The sequence below is a fragment of the Myotis lucifugus genome, unplaced genomic scaffold (assembly GCF_000147115.1).
Source record: "Myotis lucifugus unplaced genomic scaffold, Myoluc2.0 scaffold_453, whole genome shotgun sequence".
Lineage (NCBI taxonomy): Eukaryota > Metazoa > Chordata > Mammalia > Chiroptera > Vespertilionidae > Myotis > Myotis lucifugus.
The window spans coordinates 545,555-560,040 of NW_005871501.1; the positions used below are offsets into that span (position 1 = coordinate 545,555).

General features: G+C 45.9%; 1 protein-coding gene across 5 annotated transcripts in view; it reads right to left on the bottom strand.

Moving 5' to 3' along the window:
- UXS1 (UDP-glucuronate decarboxylase 1) overlaps positions 1–14,486 on the bottom strand; it is a 113,156-nt gene that overhangs the window by 68,463 nt on the left and 30,207 nt on the right. For 2 of the 5 annotated variants that reach the window (XM_023744351.1, XM_006102998.3), the window contains exons 2-3: positions 3,449–3,476; positions 1,200–1,248 (exon numbers count right to left, since the gene is read on the bottom strand). The exons of 1 other annotated variant lie outside the window; for it this stretch is intronic. In XM_023744351.1, the coding sequence (XP_023600119.1) occupies positions 1,200–1,248; positions 3,449–3,453 (54 nt within the window). In that variant the 5' untranslated portion in view covers positions 3,454–3,476. Of the gene's footprint in view, positions 1–1,199; positions 1,264–3,448; positions 3,477–14,486 lie in introns of those variants that run through there. 2 more of the 5 variants (XM_006102997.3, XM_023744353.1) reach the window with 2 other exon arrangements.

Below are 14,486 nucleotides of genomic sequence, written 5' to 3' on the forward strand. Positions count from 1 at the left end.
CTTCAATCACAATTCCAGAATCAAGATAATAAATTGCACATTGGAACCCTTACTCCACAGATGCATAAGTCTCTGAGGAAATTAACCTTTTTACTTTCCTACCTTACTATGAACAATATTAAAGGTGGTTCAGGCTCATAAAAATAGGCAGTTCAATACTACTGGTTTTTTTCAGGAACTAAAAATCCCCTAGTTGCTGCCCACAAAAGCGTATCATCTTGCTTCTGCATGTTATCTCTAGGGAACCAGCTCTAACACAGAAATCACAGGCCATAAGTCAATCCCTATCTGTGTTAACACCTTGAGCATGAACAGAACAACAAGGCAACCCAAGGACTTCCCCAGGAATTCAGCATCTGGCTTAAAATGAAAACGAGGAACTCCTCATCCCTTCCCAGGCCCATGTTACAATAGTATATTCATATCTACATTTATTTGACTAAAACATAAGCAATTACTTAAAAATATAAGGTACATTATCAACTAAAGGAACTAGCTTTCAGTGAGGGAGGTCTGTGACTTCTCTGTCTGTACCTACGGACACTCTTTATGTTCCCAGAGTCCTAGCATCTCAGGCAGACCTTTTTCCTTTCAGCATCTGCTCAGGTGAGTGGATGCTGGCACTGGCCTCCATCCCTCACACAGGTAATCACTTCCCTTTCTCTAAGAATTTCTGGAAAGGCGCACCAAAAAGTCACATAAAAGTTTAAACTCATTTTGCCTTTAAGATAGAATGTGTTTTAATAGAGCATGCCTTTATAAAATGGACAAAAACTGACACAAAGATATATCTTCAGCATAACAATATTAAGTCTCCTATTAAATAAGGGATTTTTTTTTTTTTTAAATCCTCACTCAAGGACATGCTTAGAAAGGGTGGGGGGCAGCAGGGAGAGAGAAACACCCATCTGAGAGAGAAACTTTCAGTTGCTTTCTGTACGTGCCCCAACTGAGGATCGAACCCACAACCCAGGTATGTACCCTGAGACTAGAAATCGAACCAGCAACCTTTCAGTGCACAGATGACACTCAACCAACTGAGCCACTCTAGCTGGGCAGGGATCATATTTTGATAAATGGTCTCAAAATCATAGATCAGCATCAAGTTGTGACAATAAAGATACTAGCACAAGCAAAAGAACTGAAGTAGATAAATATATAGAAAAAAACAGAAGCAAAATATGGAAGAGACTACTAACCTCTTCAATCTTCCGTTCAAGTTTCATTTCACCATTTTCCTGGATAGACCTGTTGAGTAGAAAGCTACAAAACTGAGATCAATTGAAAGGCTTTATGACTTCAAGAGTTATTTCTGAACAAATGTCCACAACACAAACCAAAGTCTGAGACCACCTCTCTCTCCTTTCCAAACATCAGTCATACTAGAGGCCTGGTGCATGAATTCATGCACGGGTGGAGTCCCTCGGGCAGGCCAGGGGAAGGGGCCACGGGAGGTTGGCTGTCCAGGGGGAGGGACCCTGGGAGGTTTGCCAGCCGGCAGGGGGGAGGGACCGCGGGAGGTTGGCTGGCCATGGGAGACTGACTGTGGTAGCGCACTGACTACCAGGGGACATCTCCAGCGTTGAGCATCTGCCCCCTGGTGATCAGTGCGCATCATAGCAACCAGTCAACCGGTTGTTTGGTCGCTTAGGCTTTTATATATATACTAGAGGCCCGGTGCACAAAAATCTGTGCACTCGAGGGGTTCCCTCAGCCCAGCCTGTGCCCTCTCGCAGTCTGGGACCCCTGGGGGATGACCACCTGCTGGCTTAGGCCCGCACCCTGGGGGATTGGGCCTAAACTGGCAGTCAGACATGCCTCTGGCAGCCCAGGAGCCCTCGAGGGATGTCTGCTTGCCAGCAGGGAGCAGGCCTAAGCTGCAGTCGGACATCCTTAGCGCTGCTGAGGAGGCGGGAGAGGCTCCCACCACCACCGCTGTACTGGCAGCCATCAGCCTGGCTTGTGGCTGAGCAGAGCTCCCCCTGTGGGAGCGCATTGATCACCAGGGGGCAGCTCCTGCATTGAGCATCTGCCCCCTGGTGGTCAGTGTGTGTCATAGTGACCAGTCATTCCCAGTTGTTCTGCTGTTAGGGTCAATTTGCACATTACCCTTTTAATATATAGAATAGAAGCCTGGTGCACGGGTGGGGGCCTGCTGGTTTGCCCTGAAGGGTGTCCCAGATCAGGATGGGGGTCCCGCTGGGGTGCCTGGCCAGCCTGGGTGAGGGGCTGATGGCTGTTTGCAGGCTGGTCAAGCCTCCTGCTCGCTCCAGCTCCGTGGCCATGGCCGCATGAAAGCAGGTATCTGGGGTTTATTTATCTTCTATAATTGAAACTTTGTAGCTTTGAGTGGAGCTCAGAGCCGGCTGCAGCAGGTGGGAAGCTTGGCTTCCTCCATTACTGGAGCAACCAAGCCTCCTGCTCGCTCCAGCTCGGTGGCTGCCGGCCACCATCTTGGTTGGGTTAATTTTCATATAGTCGCTCTGATTGGATGGTGGCCGTGGCTTAAGCTGTAGTGAAGGTACGGTCAATTTGCATGTTTGTCTTTTATTAGTGTAGATAGAAAATGAGCCAATTCCCTCCTGAAGGGGGTGCAGTAGAGAAAAATAAGTCAACCAGGGAGAGGAAACCTAAATCCATCTCACACATTCACTACTGCCTTAGCATTGTTTCTATGAAATAAAATAATCTCACTTTCACATTATACCCAACAAGGGATTTTAAAGCAGAAGGTGTGTCTCTACAGGAGTACAAGCCTGACTGTTGGGCTTCCTGGGGATTTAATACCAAATGGAGTTTTTCCAAGGAAATAAACAGAACTCCTTTAAATGGGGGCAGAACACCCCACCTAGCCACACACAGAAGCCTTTGTCAGGAAACACACAAGCCCTGGTGGCAGGAATTAGCTCAACAAGGCCCCGCCTTGAAAACCAACCCAATACGAAAAGCCTGGTGGGGCATAGCAGTATTAAACTTCCAGATCCAGTTCAATCACTACATCATGATTGCTTTCTTAATTTAGTTCTACTACCAAGAAAAACAATGTGGAGCATTTTTTTTTTAAATAAAACTATACTAACTGCACCAAATTTGTTTTTACAATGAACACTTATTACATTTTGATGACTTTTTAAAAATTGACACAAGGATTTCACTTTTATAAGTGTCCTTCCTGCCTTAGTTAGCAATACAAATAATGCACAGTGAGGCCAGAAGGTTCCTGGGGAAGGACAGGTGGTCTCAGCATCCACATGGCCTGATCCTTGGGGCCAGGGACCAGCTGCATTCCTCGAGAAGATCCACAGAAGACAAGATACAGCCCAGATGTGCGAATAGAAAAATACTCGGCTTCATTTTTAAAATTAAATCCAATTAAGCCATGATATCAATGGTATATATGTAACAACTGAAATGTGTCTACAAAACCCAAATTATTAAAATCAATTACCTCATATTAACGTAGTTGCCCCAAACAGCTGTAAGAGAAAGAAGAAAAAGACAATATTTAAGTTCATGACATTCATGAATATCAATAAGTACAATTTTAATTTTTAACCAATGTTTTAAAGTTCAGTAAGTAAACCAAATTATAGATCATGATGACATTATAATGCACACTTTTAAAATATTAAGTCCAACTAAAAAGTAAGTGAAGCCCTAACTCATTTAGCTGAGTGGATAGAGCATCAGCCTGTGGACTGAAGGGTCCCCGGTTTGATTCCGGTCAAGGGCACATGACTGGGTTGCGGGCTCGATCCTCAGTGGGGGACGAACAGAAGGCAGCCAATCAATGATTCTCTCTCATCATTGATGTTTCTATCTCTCTCCCTCTCCCTTCCTCTCTGAAATCAATAAAAATATATATTTTTTAAAAAGTAAGTGAAAACATGATCCCATATATCCCTCTAATTTTGGGATATCTCATTTGGGGTTCGGCATTCAATAGCGCCGAGCCAGTCACAAGGATCAAGGACCACATGCCTGAAAAACACAGTGGCTTCAGCCCAAACACTTCCTTTAAGTGTTGATGAGAACAAAATCCAGAGAAGTAATGGCCTGATGTTGTGCCTTAATTTCAACTAGAGCGGCGGTTCTCAACCTGTGGGTCGCGACCCCTTTGGGGGTCGGACGACCCTTTTACAGGGGTCGCTTAAGACCATCCGAAAACACATATATAATTACATATTGTTTTTGTGATTAATCACTATGCTTTAATTATGTTCAATTTGTAACAATGAAATTGGGGGTCACCACAACATGAGGAACTGTATTAAAGGGTCGCGGCATTAGGAAGGTTGAGAACCATTGAACTAGAGTCATCCATCCTTTCTCAACAACTATCCCATCTCCCTTAGACTGCAGTGTCTGGGCTACTGGGCTGCCTCCTTGATTAAAGACACCTGTAGAGAGGGTTACCGTGTCTACAGCTGGTGGTCAGCAAATGTGCATAAATCAGTGGGGTACAACAGCAAAATTTCACCATGGATAACTTTGAGAAATAATACTGGACCATGAGCGAGCACTTCAAGTTAGTGAACAGAGGGTTACACCATACAGAAACCTTCACCACGAATGAGTAGTCCTAAGTTATTATACACACTCAGCCCTTATTTGGTCACTCCCTAAATGCTGAACAACTCCCAAGGACCAAGGGCTTGAGAAAGAAGGAGAGCAAATAACAAACATCCTCCCCATTCCACCTTCCCCAACTTGAGAAAGCCTTGAGGTTAGAGCTAATCCTAGGCATCTTCTGATTGCTACTTTCTGGTACCTAGTAGGGTCTTAATTCATGTTTATTGAATAGAACTGTGTCCAAAATCATGCCCCTATTAAGAAACACACACTGTTAACACATTGTGGACCAGTAGTTTTATTGCTAGCTTTACCCAGTGGCCAGATAAGTTTCTATTGAACGAATACAAAAAACGTTTTACATAAATGTTAAAGGCATGCTTTAAATTTAAATACCCATTGCATTTTGAAATTACTTATTACATATTCTTACAAGGTAATATCTTTTTAAAGTATGATACTTTGCAAAACACTGTGTAACATGAAGTGAGAATTCTCGTGATCCGTCTGCAATGTGTTAAGAAGGGACAAGTTGATCCCATCAAATCATATACTTCTTCAAGTAGAGGAGGAAACTATGACAGAAAAGATATTAATAAACTAACTAAATAAAAAGTGGCAAGAGAGCAAGAAATAGAAGAAATTAAAATGAATCGGTACAATATTCACTATTCCTCAAAAAAGCAGACTATTTATATACTGTTTATATCTTTGGACCATGTGATTTTGAGTATTATCCTCAAGCAATGAATATACATACAGGAAAGCTCCCTTCACAAATCATGGCCTTATTTATAATTAAAAAAAAAAAAAGAGGGATAAACCAAAATATTTGACAATTGGGAAGCTGCTATCTAAATTATACCACTATCCAATGAAAACAGAAAGCCATTAAATAGGACCAGAAAACTATATTGTAACATGAGAATACAGTTATGATAGTGTCAGAGGGGAAAATATATGAAGTATGACTTCTGCTATTAAAAAACACATGGAAAAAGAAGTGTGAAAATGCCAAAACACTTGAGTTTAAATAGTGAGGTGAAGAGAGACCTCCTGCGCCATGCCTCCCCGCCCGGGATCCAGGATCCAGTGATTGAGGACCTAGTGCTGTGAGTGCAAGCCAGAGGGACCCCACACTCCTTCCTGCCCAGGTGCCAGGGCCGTACTGAAATTGCAAGCCAGCGGTTCCTAGGGCACAACCCTGCCTCAGGCACCACAGCCCATGCATGCCAGAGGGCTCTGGAACCTCACAGGAAGTTATATACCAGAAGAACTGTGCACACACTCCTGCCGACCCCAAGTATCTGCAGCAGACAACACCCAATTTGAACAGCAATTGGAAAAAAAAATTTAAAAAGCAAGAGGAGTTTAAGGAAGCTTTGGAACAACATGAAACAAAGCAACATCCACATAATGGGGTGCCAGAAGGAGTAGAAGCTGAGCAAGGAATAGAAACCCTGCTTGAAGAAATAATGACACAAAACTTCCCTGACTTGTGGAACAAAAAAGTCATACAAGCACAGAGAGTCCCAAACAAGAGGAACCCCAAAAGACCCACACCAAGACACTTTGTAATTACAATGGAAAACGTTAACAACAAAGAATCTCAAGGGCGGCAAGAGAGACAGAAAGGTACTTACAAGGGCTCCGTCATTAGACTATCGGCTGATTTTTCAACAGAAACACATCCAGCCAGAAGGGAATGGAATGAAGTATACAAAGTAATTAAAAGCAAGGGAACTATTATCCCTTTAGACAAAAAAAGTCTAAGGGAGTTTATTACCACCAAACCAGCAATGCCAGAAATTCTAAAGGGACTGGTGTAAGAAAAAGGAATAGAAAGATAAGGAGAAATACAGACATAAAGAATAAAAATGGCAACAAACAAGTACCTATCCATAATAACCTTAAATGTAAATGGATTAAATGTTCCAATCAAAAGGCATAGGATGGCTGAATAGATAAGAAAACATGACCCATTTATATGCTGTCTGCAAGAGACCCACCTCAGAACAAAGGACTCACACAGACTGAAAGTGAAGGGATGGAAAATTTTTTTCAAGTAAATGGAAATGGAAAGAAAAAAAAAAGCTAGCGTAGCAATACTTATATCTGACAAAATAGACCTCAAAGTGAAGGCCATAACAAGAGATAAGGAAGGCCACTTCATAATACTAAAGGGATTGATACAACAAGAGGATATAAGTCTGGTAAACATATATGCACCCAAAACAGGAGCACCCAAATATACAAAAGAAAACTTCTGGAAGATAATCAAAGGAGAGATGGACAGCAATACAATCATAATAGGGGGCTTTAATACCCCAATGACACAACTTGGTAAATCTTTTAGACAAAGAGTCAACAAAGAAACAGCACTCCTAAATGACTCACTTGATCAGATGGAACTAATTGACATCTTCGGAACATTTCACCTCAAAGGCATGGAATATACATTCTTCTCACATGCACATGGGACATTTTCAAAGATAGGCCACATATAAGGACACAGGCTAAGTCTCTACAAATTCAAGAAGAATGAAATTATATCAAGCATCTTCTCAGATCACAATGGCATAAAATTAGAAATCAACTACAATAAAAACACTCAAAAACAATCAAACACATGGAGGCTAAACAGCATGCTATAAAACAATGAATGGGTTACCAAAGAGACCAAAGAAGAAATAAAAACATACTGGAAACAAATGACAATGAAAACACAACAATCCAAAATCTATAGGACACAGTGAAAGCAGTCCTGAGAGGGAAGTTCATAGCACTATAAGCCTACCTAAAAAAAACCCCACACACAAACACAAGCAAAACTGGTAATAAATTATATAAACCTACAACATAAAGAGTTAGAAAGAGAGCAACAAGAAAAGCCCAGAGTAAGTAGAAGGAATACCAGAGCAGAAATAAACGGCATAGAGACCAAAAAACAAACAAACAAAAACAAAAGACCAACAGAACCAGAGATGGTTCATTAAAAGGATAAACAAGATTGATGAACCTCTAGCCAGGCTCACCAAGAAACAAAGAGAGAGGACCCAAATAAACAAAATCAGAAATGAAAGAGGTGAAGTTAACAACCAACCCCACAGAAATACAAAGGATTATTTAAAAAAAAATACTACAAGCATCTATATTCCAACAAACTGGAGAACCTAGATGAAATAGACATATTTCTAGAAAAATACAATCTTCCAAAACTCAATCAGAAAGAATAAAAAAAAACTAGAACAGGCCAAAAACTACTGATGAAATTGAAGCAGTAATCAAAAAAACTTCCAGCAAACTAAACCCTGGTCCAGACAGCTTCACAGGGGAATTTACCAAATATTCAAAAAAGAACTGACATTTACGCACCTCAGACTATTACAAAAAGTTCAAGAGGAATGAACACTTCCAAGCTCTTTCTATGAAGCCAGCATTACTCTAATCTCAAAACCATATAAGGAGCCTACAAAGAAAGAGAATTATAGACCAGTATCCCTGATGAACATAGATGCTAAAATCCTCACCAAAATATTAGGAAATTGCATACAGCAATATATTAAAAAGATTATACACCATTACCAAGTGGGATTTATTCTGGGGATGCAAAGCTGGTACAATATGCACAAATCAATAAACGTGATACATCACATAAACAAACTGAAAGACAAAAATCACATGATCATATCAATTGATGCAGAAAAGGATTTGACAAAATCCAAAACCCTTTTTTGGTAAAAACTCTCAGCAAAGTGGGAATAGAGGGATCATACTTCAACATAATAAACGCCTTATGTGACAAACCACAACCAACATCATACTCAATGAGCAAAAACTAAAACCATTTTCCCTAAGAACAGGGAAAAAAAACAAGGATGCCCACTTTCATCACTCCTGTTCGACACAGTACTGGATCTGCTAGCCATATCAATTGGACAAGAAATAAAAGGCATCCAAATTGAAAAAGAAGAAGTAAAACTGTCATTATTCATAGATGGTATGATATTATACGGTATAGAGAGAACTTCTATGTTTTGGGTTCAGAATTTGACAGAGGCATTCTGCTCTGAACCCGTGTGCAATAAAGATAACTCCTAACTAACTGGCTCATTAAGGCGTCTTGTTTAGCTCGCTGATTTATGATATAACATTTGGAGGCCCCAGCGAGATAAGAGACAGGTGCCTACCGGCACCAGGTCTGGGTCACCTGGGACGGACAGCCTCCCCTGCCTGGCTGCCAGGCCCTAAGGATCTCTATGGGAGGTACCACCTGACGAAGTTCCAGGGCCCCAGGGACGCTTTTCTGTGGTCGTGACAGACAGACAAGGGACACCTGACATACCCCTGCATTCTTTTGGAGTCATCAGGAAAAGCCTCCGGCGACGAGCAATTTCAAATTCAATTAAGAAATTTTGAGTTCACTTTTCTGTCTGTTTGACTAGTCATCTTGCTACTGAGAGAAGAACTGGACGCAGTCTTAACTTCTCCAGTAGGTTCTCACCGAGACGTTAGTTGAGAATTCTGTCCTGGGGCGTGGGTTCGGGGGGTGGGGGGCCACATCTGTTTCTGTTAGGCCCCCACGACTGTTTCTATCAGGGGAGTTGGGCAGTGTTCCAGTTATCTGCTCAGCTCCCAAGAGAACCTGTCCTGGGGGTGTGAGTGCCAAGGGTACCCCCACGTCCATCAGGGAGTTGGACAGTGTTCCGGTTATCTGCTCAGCTCCCAAGAGTGCTTGTCTACTGAAAGAGTGCGAGTACGGATGTTTGTCTGTCTGTCTCGGCATAATTATCTGTTCATTAACTGGTTTATAAATATAAGTGTGAGAGCCTGCGTAAAAGCGAAAGCTACTTTGATTTATTCTGTACTTCTGTTGACTCGTCTGCCTAAAATGTTTGATTTATTTAAGGCTGAACTCCATGACAAACTGCAAAACTCCTAAGCAGCACTGCGGAGATTTATTTTTCTCAGGGACGTTTGCTCTCTGTCAAGGAGGGAATCAGCCCGCTAATACAATTTCTGCTAATAAAATTTCTGTCTATGTTTTCATAGTAGGGGCTTTGGTTTGCTCTTCCCTGATTTGTGATTTGGCTGTATTAGGTTAAAAATTTTGGAATTCTGGGGTCAATTTAAAGGTATAAAATTGTTAAGGGTGTAGCCCAGAGAAGGTTAAAACAAAGGCCGGCTAGTTTCCAAGATTGCTTTTAAGAAAAAGCAAGAGAAAAGACTTTCAAGTTAACTATTTGCAACAAAGTAGTAAAAAGCTATAAAACTGTTTTCTTATCTCCTCTGGTGGACGGAGATTCCCAAGGACAGAAAGAGAGGCAGGACATGCTAAACTCGGCAGGGCGGAGATATTTACAGGGCCCCACCCCTGCCTGTGACGTCATAGTCCCACACCGGCCAGCCGAGGCGGAACTAAGACTTGTTGGGTTAAGATTAATAGATTTTCTCATGCCTTGTGAAAGGCGAGGGAGAAAGACTGCCAGATTTTTGATAATTAACTGCTTTGTGGGCTGCCTTTTTCAGCCCGTCTAGCAAGCAGAGAATCATGTATTCCCGAGACCTGTGACCTTCCTGATAGATTTACAGTGGGTCTCTATTAGGGACAGCATCTGCTCTGACTAGGGGAGGAAGAGAGCCGAAAACTGCTCCAGAGCAGGTGTGAGATAGGATAGTAGGCTCTCAGCCTGCTGAGATAGAGAAGCCCTAGGCTAGGGACTGGGGGATAGTCGGAGAGATAAAAAGTAGTAAGGAGGAGGATTTGAGATCCTCTGGGGGCTTAGAATAAAGAAGGGAAAATCTGTAAGGGAAAGCAACTATTACAGAGAGAAGAATGTGTCCTTAAATGTAAAAAGTCTAAATATACAGGATCTCAGACCTTGTTTCCCCTGCTAAGGACAGAGTAAATGGTTAATGCAGAAAGTGGGAGCGTCGGTGGGGAGAGCAGGAAGAGATAAGTTTTTGTAGATTTTTACTGGCTGGTTTCTTCAAGTCCACAAGTTTTCTGCAAAGCACAATAAATCTTCCTCTGCCCCATTTTCTTCTCTTTAACCCTCCAATACACATAGAGAAAATCTCATTGTCAAGCCAGATTGAAAAAAGTTTGCCTCCAAGCATGACAGGATGGGGCTACTGGGTACTTCTTGGGCAGCGTTGGAATGTTCAAGCAGAGAAATTTTGGGATATAGTATTTTATTGGCCATATTAAAAAGGGTTAATTCTATAGTCAGAAAAAAAAGGTCAGTACAGGTTACTGAAGATATAGCAGGAATAAAAAGAATGTTAGAAAGACTAAGGCATATTTATGCATTTTTGAAGGACAAAGAAAGAAGGTTTAAAGGCTAATTTAAAAGTATGAAATTTATAAAGGTTATGTATGTAATAAAAAGGGACAGAGTAAGGTTTCAGTAACAGGCAGAAAAGAAACAGGACAGGAGCAGATGTATCTCGGGAAAAACTGAACTCCCAAGAGCCAGTAGTGGAGAGGCAGAGCTGAAGCCCGCAGCCGCCCTGGTGATTTAGAGCTGGTTGCTAGACAGATTAAAGACTCAGCCCCTGAGAGCAAGGTGAAATAAGTTGGTGGGGCCCGGGGGGGGGGGGGGGGGGGGGGGGCAGATGCCCTGTTCTTACTTATAGAGAAGCCTGTGAGAAAAATCAAGGTCTCTGCCAGGAAAGAGGACAGGTGGGAAGGCAAGGGCCTGATACCCAAGCCACCACCAGAGCGCTTTGCTATGTGCAAACTTGTCTCTCGCTGCAGCCCCAGCTGTGTTTGGCTCGCCACTAGGAACCAAGCAGTGGTGAGAGACAGGGTGGCAAGGCCCTATAACTGGTAAACAGGGTTAACAGGAGAGGGGAAAGGGAAGGAACTCTCCATGGACCAGAGAGCCTTCAGGACTTCCAGACTCTCCTAGAGAGGAGGAGTCTAAGGGACTGGCCGAAACCCTGCTGGGCTGGGAGGACCTGAGGCCACATGTTGAACTTGTAAACTACAGTTTGCTGGGCAGATGTCCAAGCCCAGTCGTGTAAAGGTTAGCTGCCTGTGTTCAGCAAACAACTTTCTCCCATGCCAGAATACATTTTAGGGAAATTAGACAGACTGTATTTGTGGCTAGAAGGAAAAACTGGCCACCATGTACAGCCCTGACAGTAGCCTGCAGAAAACTGTATAATGGACTTAGATATTGCCTGCATCTTCATGGACATGACTCCAGAGAGACAAGGACAGTTTTGCTTTGTGTGGGAAGGTCAAAAATAAACTTTAGTCACCTCCATGAGCTGTTTGTATAGCCCTATCATGTGTCATGTTTAGTAGAAGATTTGGCTGCCTGAAGTGGACACAGTGCCAATACTGTACTTCATCTACACTAATAAAAGAGAAACATGCAAATTGGTGTCACTCCGCTACCCTTCCCACTGGCTAATCAGGGCGATATGCAAATTAACTGCCAGCCAAGATGGCGGCCGGCAGCCAGGCAGCTTGAAAGGAACAGGAGGCTGGCTTGCTTCAGTGATGGAGGAAGCCAACGTTCCCCGCCTGCCACTCCGGCCTCTGAGCTTGCAGTTTAAGAAACACTGTTACAAATATAGAAGCTAAACAAAACCCCAGAAACCTGCTTTCAGTCAGCCGGGATCTCAGAGCTGGAGTTGAAACAGTGTTTCGATTATAGAACCCAAACAAACCAGATACCTGCTTTCAGCAGCCGAGGCCTAAGAGCTGGAGCCAAGCCTCAGGGCTAAAGCTGGCCCAGAATTAAAAAAAAAAAAAAAAAAGAAAGAAAGGAGCAGTTGGGAGCTTCAGACACCTGCCAGCCTGAAAACAGCCCTCAGCCCCTCACCCAGACTGGCCAGGCACCCCAGTGGGGACCCCCACCCTGAAGGGTGTGTGACCAGCTGCCAACAGCCATCATCCCCTCATCCAGGCTGGCCAGGCACCCAAGCGGGACCCCCACCCTGATCCAGGACACCCTTCAGGGCAAACCAGCCGGCCCCCACCCGTGCACCAGGCCTCTATCCTATATAGTAAAAGGGTAATATGCCTCCCAGCACCAGGGTCAGCAGAGCCGCAAGGCCTCCCGGGACCAGGATCAGCGTGACAGGGGGCAGCGCCCAAACCCCCTGATCGCCCTGCGGCTCTGTGTGTGACAGGGGGCGGGGCCACAACCTCCCTATCCGCCCTGCTCTGTTCCTGACAGGGGAAGGCGCCCCAATCCCCTGATCAGCCCTGCTCTGTGCCTGATAGGGGGGAGCTCCCCAACCTCCTGATTGCCCTGCGGCTCTGTATGTGACAGGGTGCGGAGCCCCAACCCCCTGATCGGTCCTGCTCTGTGTGTGACAGGGTGCAGTGCCCCAAGCCCACCCCCCCACGGACCCTGCTCTGTGTGTGACGGGGTAGAGCCATAACCTCCCCATCGGCCCTGCCCTGAGTGTGACAGTGGGGGCGCCCCAACCCACTGATCAGCCCTGCTCTGTGGGTGATAGAGGGCGCCGCCCCAACCGCCCCCCATGGGCCCTGCTCTGTGTGTGACGGGGTAGAGCCATAACCTCCCCATCAGCCCTGCCCTGAGTGTGACAGGATGCGGCGCCCCAACTCCCCTATCGGCCCTACTCTGTCAGTGACAGGGGGGAGCTCCTCAATCCCCTGATCGGCCCTGCTCTGTGCATGAAAGGGGGGAGCTCCCCAACCCCCTGATGGGCCCTGCTCTGTGAGTGACAGGAGGGAGCTCCCCAACCCCCTGATCGACCCTGCTCTGTGCGTGACAGGGTACGGAGCCCCAACCTCCCTGATGGGCCCTGCTCTGTGAGTGACAGGGGGTGGCACCGCAACCTCCCCATCGACCCTACCTTGAGTGTGACGGGGCGGTGCCCCAACCCCCCAATCGGCCCTACCATGAGCGTGACTGAGGGTGGCATCGCAACCTCCCGATCCACCCTGCTCGGTGCATGACAGGGGGCGGCGCCCCAACTCCCCAATCAGCCCTGCTCTGAGCCCGACCAGGGCCTGCACCTAGGGATTGGGCCTGCCCTCTGCCACCCGGGAGCAGGCCTAAGCCAGCAAGTCGCTATCTCCCGAGGGGTCCCAGACTGTGAGAGGGCACAGGCTGGGCTGAGGGACCCCCTCCCTCCGAGTGCACAAATTTTTGTGCACCGGGCCTCTAGTCTACACTAATAAAAGAGAAACATGGTAATTAGCGTACGACCGCTACCCTTTTCATTGGCTAATCAGGGTGATATGCAAATTAACTGCCAACAAAGATGGTGGTTAATTTGCATAGGTAGGCACAATGCAGGGAGGTGAAAGGGAAAGCAGGAAGAAGCCCCCTGCCACTGACAGTGATCGGAAACCCAGGGGAGAGCTAAGAGCCGGGGGGCAGGGCAAAGGCCATGATCGGAGAATCGGGCGCCTTTGCCACCCTGGCCAGTGATAGCGGGAAGTAGGTGTGGAGCCAGCGATGGGAGCTGGGCACGGGCGAAGCTGGCAGTCCCAGGAGCTAGGGGTCCCTTGCCTGGGCCTAAAGCGAAGCCCGCGATCGCGGGGCCACTCCAGCTGCGGGTCCCCGCTGCCCGGGCCGGACGCCTCGGCCAGAGGCGTTAGGCCTGGGCAGGGGTGGAGCCTGCAACCGCGGGGAGCTGGGCAGGGGCACAGCGGGAGATCGCGGGGAGCTGGGGGTCCCCTGCCCACGCCTAATGCCTTGGCCAGAGGCGTTAGGCCTGGGCAGGGGCAGAGCCTGCAACCGCAGGGAGCTGGGGGTCCCCTGCCCAGGCCTGACACCTCTGCCGGAGGCCTCAGGCCTGGGCAAGGGGCCGATCCGGTGATCGGCGATCGGAGGGTGATGAGGGTCAACTCCTCTGGCCAAGGCATCAGGCCTGGGCGGGGGGCGGAGCCAGCAATCGGAGGGGGCTAGGGGTCCCCT